This window comes from Patagioenas fasciata, chromosome 20 (assembly GCF_037038585.1).
Source record: "Patagioenas fasciata isolate bPatFas1 chromosome 20, bPatFas1.hap1, whole genome shotgun sequence".
Taxonomy (NCBI): Eukaryota; Metazoa; Chordata; class Aves; order Columbiformes; family Columbidae; genus Patagioenas; species Patagioenas fasciata.
This window is the reverse complement of record NC_092539.1, coordinates 6,471,808-6,478,386: the sequence shown is the minus strand read 5'-3', so window position 1 is coordinate 6,478,386 and position 6,579 is coordinate 6,471,808. Positions and strand designations below refer to the sequence as shown.

At 47.3% G+C, this 6,579-nt stretch overlaps 1 protein-coding gene across 1 annotated transcript; it reads right to left on the bottom strand.

The window, feature by feature from the left end:
- Positions 1 to 672: 672 nt before the first annotated feature.
- PTGES2 (prostaglandin E synthase 2) lies at positions 673 to 6,005 on the bottom strand. Its single transcript, XM_065854122.2, has 7 exons — positions 5,780 to 6,005; positions 4,610 to 4,804; positions 3,943 to 3,998; positions 3,199 to 3,351; positions 2,478 to 2,678; positions 2,067 to 2,184; positions 673 to 1,464 (listed from the first exon to the last, which is right to left on the bottom strand). The coding sequence occupies exons 1-7, from the start codon at positions 5,984 to 5,986 to the stop codon at positions 1,336 to 1,338; spliced, it is 1,059 nt and encodes a 352-aa protein (XP_065710194.1). The 5' UTR covers positions 5,987 to 6,005; the 3' UTR covers positions 673 to 1,335.
- Positions 6,006 to 6,579: the final 574 nt, after the last annotated feature.

Sequence of the window (6,579 nt, the reverse complement as noted above, 5' to 3'; positions counted from 1 at the left end):
TCACAGACTGGCAACCCAGCTGTTTTCACTATCAACATCTTCCTTCTCCCCGCTATGTCAGATCATAACTCAAGTTATAGTAGTCTCACATTTAGAAAAAAAAAAAAACAACCTCTCTATCACAGTCTTTGTTGTTATACCAAATAAAGATGCTTCCCCCCCTCTTCCTCCTCCCAAAAAAACTACCTCAGCTGCACCTGAAATACCTCAACAATCCAGGCTCCCCAAAACCCACCCTCCCTTCTGAGGAAACAGAAGTTGACAATAAGGACAAGTTGACAATAAGGACATTTAAGCCTGGGGCTGCACAGAGGATCACTCCCTTTCAAACCTGCATCGTCCTCACAACAACAAATGTCAAGTTCTATCCAGCATAGCCCAGGAGACTTTGTATTGCACAACGTTACCTGCAGAGACGACTCCTAATCCGATTGCTACAACAACAAATCCTCTGTTACTCTTGCATGGCAAAAACATCTAGAGATTACCCCAGGCAATCAGATTGCTCTTAATCCTTCTTTTTTGAAAACCAAACCAATTTGATAGGGATATTCCAGAGAGATTTCAGGCGAGAAATCTTTCACTCGACTGATTTGCATTTGTGATTTCTGTGCAGGGAGTGCTTTCTGAGCATTAACGGGTGAGGCAAGAACTCACGGATCTCACAAGGCGCACAGGCAGAAGCAAGCCTTTATCCTCACAGACCGTACAGAACCAAGTATCGAAAGGACCGTTTACATGGAAGAGTTAAAAGCACACAATCTGCCGAGTGCAGCATTGTTTCTGACATTGGAAGGGCGCCTTTCCCAGTACTGTGGATTCCCCCCAGTTCCCTCAGCACTGGGCTTACAGTATTCTATTGCAGGAAAAAACGTCACTTAAAAACTAGTATCCAGTGTCTCAGTCAGGAAAACACTTCACATGACGTGGATGAGCAGCGGAAGACAGCGTGAAGCAAGACCTGCTCAGACACACCATGTCTGACACAGCTGGTACACTCACTAGCCATGAGTGGTTTGCTTTTACAATGATCTGCTCCGAGAATGCCTCTTGCCTAAAAGAAGCCTATTTACTGTATTCTTCAGAGCTTCTCCTTTCCAGCAGCGTCCAACATCCCTTCCTTTTACCTGTCCCCATCCTTCCAAATATCACGTTCAAACACACACCCAGCTGGATCCCTTCTGCTCACCAAGACTTGATAATCAAAATGGGACAGTCTCTGGACCTGCATGTCAGTCCATTAGCTGTGACCAGTCCAACGCCAAAAATATCGATGCCATTCCTTCTGACAATTTTTACCATGCAAGTACTTCAGGAAGGCAGCCGCAGCTGGCATCAGACCGCAGCTTCAGCTCTTTGAATGACTTCTTCCATGCGCTGGTACCACGGCTGAATCTTGGTGTGAACCATCATGTCGTCAAAGGCTTCCAGCCCTTCCATGACCCGGAGGACCCCATACACAGCCTGTGCCAGAGGGCAAAGATCAGAACAACACTGAAAGAGAATGGCCTGGATACCAACAAGCGTCTCATCATCCCAGCCAGTAAGGCTCTTTCCCTGTCCTGTCATCTATTCCACCATTCTGATTAGCAAGGAAGACTGAATGGCAGAAAGGTAATTAAGAATATGCACGTTTTTTTCCATGAGGAAACAGTGATGGAAGATCAGGATCTACATGCAATTATGGGGCAAAAGTTAAACTCATCTTTGCATCAAATCCCAGTGTGAAATGTTGCCCTTGCATTCCAAGAACTGTTGGTGCAGCAGTCTTGGCTTGTAAGCTGGCTTGTAAACTGCTTTTATCTGCTTCCACATGATCAGGAACATCCACCCACAGGTGGGAATTTTAAGTTCCATCTTAGGAAACATTTCTCTGGAGGAAAACAACAAATAACAGTCCTATGTAATTTAAGTCCCCTTAATGTGGGAACTGCACAAAGGACATTGACAATGTATGTCATGTAACTCATTTTCTCTCCCTATATTTGTATGAACTATTTCACACCGATGAGCAAGTGGATAATTTGTAACACACCTAACACTAAATGCAGGAATCAACTTCTTACCAAGTCAGCAAGGTTCGGCTGGTTTCCGCCCATGAACAGTCGATGCTTTCCAACAGCTTTTACCCACTCATTGACTGCTTCATACAAATCTTCTCGGACATCATCTTGAAGGTGATGTCTGGATGAAGAGAAGAACTAGTTTGAAGACACAAGAGCCTTTTATCATCTCTGATCTTATGGGCTGACTTTTCCTGGGAATTAGGAAGGTATTTGAGAATGAAGGGGGCAGTTAGTGATTAAATATAAATGAGTAGAGGGTTCAGTACCTCCACTTAAAGTAGTACAGCTTTCACACTGGATTAAATGGTTTAGTTTAAAACACTGAGGTTCTGCCCTTTGACATCTGGGGCTCACAGTTAAGAAGGTTAAGGAGCTATTCTTCATGTGTACTTGCTGCTCAGTGGTACCAACCTTTTCTTCAGCCTCTTGCTAATGAAGAACATGGCAACAGCCCCCAGGTACTTGGCGAAGAAACCTTCCACGGTGCCAAATTTTCCCTCACGGACAATGTAATCAAAAGACGCCAAGGCTTCTCTGGGGGTACGGTACACGTTGGGGGAGATGAGGTGAACAAGCCAATCATCTGCCCATTTTCTCCACTTCATTTCTTCCCTGCAAGTATTCAAAAGAGTGAGTGAGGGACAGGCTGCAGGGCTACAGAAGGCAGACAAAATCGCAGTGGCATTAGCCAGAGGTTCTGCCAAGGACAAACGTGTCAAAAACTCCTGCCCAGCCTTGTGCTCTGGTGACCTCCCTGAAATGCACTCAGGATCATGGTCTTTGGCAAGTCTCCTCCAATCTCAGACTAAAATTAAGACTAAGAGCACAAGCTTCTCCTCCTCATATAAGGACGGAAGCAGAAAGGGAAAACAGCACTGCATTGTGTTCCCCTGTGACACAACCAAAAGGCCAAGAGGGAAACTGGAGACAACTCAAGGCATGACCATGAGGGTGGGAACCGTGTTTCAAATTATGTAAGAAACACAGCAAATTAACTACTGAGGTTTTAAATGCTAAGGGGATGTGACAGGATTTGCCACCACAGGGAGATTTTCTATCTACATCATCCCTGAATACATATTGAAGAGGCTGTGACCCTACTTGAAGGGCCCACAAATTACAGAGCACTTACACTCTCACTTCATTGACAGGATAGATTCGCTTTGTCTCCTTCTCATCCAGCATGAGCCAGTATTTATTCCCATACTCAAATACCTCCTTGCCTTGCTCAGTCACAGTTTTCATAGGAGGATAAAAGGACACGATCTCTTCCAAGGTATTCCTCCTGTGGACAGAAACACAGCACTGATCCAGCTGCTACGAAAATGAGCAGATCAAAGGATAGATCAAAAGATACACACTTTAAAATGTATTGTACTGAAAATAAGTCCACAAGGCTCCAAATTCTATTTGAGATAAATTTTGAAGAGTCTGGAACAGTTACTTGCAAATAACTGTTAGTGTCAGAACAGAAGCTCTTGAAGGCATAAAACTTCCTGCCACTCTCAAGTGCTTTGTAGCATGGACCTAACAGCAATTTCACTTCATTCTAGATGTTATAACCGGCTAATTGCAATCTTAGTTCCAGCAACAATGCTAGTCCATATTTAAGTAGGTTTTGTGCAAAGAGAATCTCACAGGTGCAGAAGTAAATCTGAAAGGTTAAAGCTTTGCTTTACTGCAGGCACATCACAACGTATACATGGACCACCCACAGCATCACAGCCAGGGTCAGGTCTGCTGGGCCAAACACCCAGAGCTTCAGAGACCAAGGTCAGCAGGACACTTATCACTGGCTCCAAGAGAGTTTTCTCAATCTCTAGTTCGCTATGGCCATTCACATTCAACTCTTCTTCCCATTATCCCATTTTCTTACTTGGAAATGAGGTAAGTCTTTATTGCACTGATGATCACTGAAGAGTCATTCAATTGCTGAAAAACAGAATTAAAACAAACTTTTAGAAGAGATGGGTGAAATTGAAAAGGAAATTCTTCCAAACCCTTTCCCCTGCACGCTGAGGCTCCCAGTCCTTTTTCCTCCCTTGCATTTCCACAGAAGTCCCTGCATATCTAAAGACAGCCCTACATTCAGATCTCTTCTGTGATGGTTTGATATTACCATTTCAAATTTGTCTCACATTCTGACAACAGAGAAGCAGAGGGCCAGACACACACTAGTGGGCTTTGGATTTAGGTTCTTAGCAGCGAAGGAAGAAAGCAACACTAACACAAAAAGAGTCAAGTTGAATTGTCAGTATTAAGATCTCATTGTTCTCCCACAAGATATAAGCCCCTGCATAAGGGCTGATACAAAGTAGATAACCACTGGATTATAAAGTCACTACACAAACAACTTGTAAGAAAAAGCAACAAAAAACTCTAGCAAGGCCAAGCCATAGGGGCCATGAAGCACGAAACAAACCTTAGGCTCTTGATAGAACAAAAGATGATTTACAGATTCTACTGCATGTGATAAACCACAGACACAAGCCTCCAAACCACTGCTTGTGGGGAAATCAAGCTTTTGACACAGTAGGACTTACCAGAGGGCTTCCAGCATTGGCTAGCAGGATAGGCACCTTTCTGTAGGAAGAAAATTTGATCTCTTTCCTCATGATTGGGTTCACTTCCACAATTTCATATGGCAGTCCATGATAATCAAGAAAAGCTCGGACTTTGCTACAGAAAGGACACGTTTTATACTGGTAGAGAGTGAGCTGCAGGCTCCCTGCAGGCAGCTGGGGAAGGAAGAGATCAGAAGCTTCCATTTTCTAGTAAAAATATAAATATTACCTTCCACCCTTATTTTTGTCACGAAGTCACAGTCACTGACATTCAGTTTCAACATCTGATCATCAAAATATCTTGGCTAACAGATGCTTTCTCCAAATGGCATCACAAATATTCACCTTCTACTGGGACCAAATACCATTTTTTCTAAACATATTTAATGTGCTGGCAACTCCTACTCACAGCCAGAAAAAGATTTTATATCCAGGCAGCTTACCCCTCTACATAGAAATTTGAAACTAAAGAAAAACACAAGGATATTTTAATCATCTTTCAATCAAAACCTTTTAAATGCGATTTCCTCTCCCTCAATGTTGAGGCCACAGGGTGTGGAAAGCAGTTTGCTGCTGATTTTAGGCCTGAGTCTGCCTAAATTAATATTCCAGGGATTAACCAACCAGCGCACAACTGAGCCAGGGCAGGGAGACATGGGGTGAGGGACGTCTCCCAGCACTGTGATACCTCAGCGACCCGACAGGCCATGCCAACCATCACTCACACCTTAAAAAGCAAATGTCCTCTAACTTTGTCTCTCATTTGCAATTTACTGGGTTACACAACCCTCCGTGGGCGCTGGGAGAAAGCACCAACTCTAACAGAAAACGCTGCTCGCATCCCAGCGAGCTCTCGCTGACAGACATTTCTCACAGCTCGCACAGAGCGCTGCCGGGGCCTCCTCTGCACAATTTTAAGCGGTTTCCTCACAGAAACGTGAGCAAAACCACCCGCTCGGTCCCCCGAGTGAAAAGAAACCGCCCGCACCCTCCCTGAGGTTCCTGCCTGCCCTGCCCGGGCCTCGCCAGGGCCCGGGGTGCAGGAAGGGAACGTGCCCGGTGCCCCACGCGGGGATGGCGGCGGGAGGAGCCGCGGGGGGACCGGCCGGGAGGGCGGGAGGCGGCGAGCGGGGCCCGGCAGCGCGTTACCTCAGCGGCCGAGTGCTCCCACAGGCGGTGCCGCGCCGCCAGGTAGAGGCCGGCACCGCCGCCCAGGGCGAAGGCAGCGCCCAGCAGCAGGCGGCCCCCGCCGCTGCCGCCCCCTCCTGCCGCGGCGCTGTAGGTTCGGCCCGGGGCCCGCAGCCGCCATGCCGGCAGCAGCGCAGCGGCCCGCCAGGCCCGACCGGCGGCCGCCATCTTCCCGGCACGGCGCGGGCGGGCGCCTGAAGGGAGGGGGGGTTGCTTAAAGGGACCGCCCCGCGACGCGTCCCCCGCCCCCGAAATGGCGGCACCGGCGTCGCGCTGAGGTGGGGAAGCGGCAGCGGTGTCGAACCCCACACGAGGCGGGCAGGGCGAGGCTGGCTGGCTGCAGGGAGCCGCAGCGAGCGCGGCCCTGTGTTCTTACAGCAATTATAAAATCCGGGCTTGCTGAGAAGACACAAAAGCATAAAGTGTAAATAAATACGTTCTCTGAGGGCACGTCCTGCCCAGTGGGGGCTGCTGCTTCTGCCCAGCGTGTGCCTGCAGTGCAAGTGCAAACCTTCACACTGAAAGTCGTCATCTTTCTCATTAAAGTGTGATTATGAGCATCAATTACACTAATGTTCAGTTTCCGTACTTGGCATACAACATGGAGCCAAGTGCCTGCAGCGGGGTGACCGCAGGGAAAGAATAGCGGGCTGCGATGTTAAATGAGGACACAACCTTTTATTTCTTCTTTGCCCCAAATACCCACTTAATAACGGAGTCCTTAAACCAGGTTTATCTCAGGAGCACTGCTTGAATTAATG

Bases quoted from the DNA above. Each gene is read 5' to 3' on its own strand.
- PTGES2 (XM_065854122.2), bottom strand. From the start codon at position 5,986: ATGGCGGCCGCCGGTCGGGCCTGGCGGGCCGCTGCGCTGCTGCCGGCA. The intron at 4,805-5,779 runs GTAACGCGCTGC...TTCCTTCCCCAG, and splicing joins GGGAGCACTCGGCCGCTGAG to CTGCCTGCAGGGAGCCTGCA. The intron at 2,679-3,198 runs GTAAGTGCTCTG...GAATACTTGCAG, and splicing joins CCTGTCAATGAAGTGAGAGT to GGAAGAAATGAAGTGGAGAA.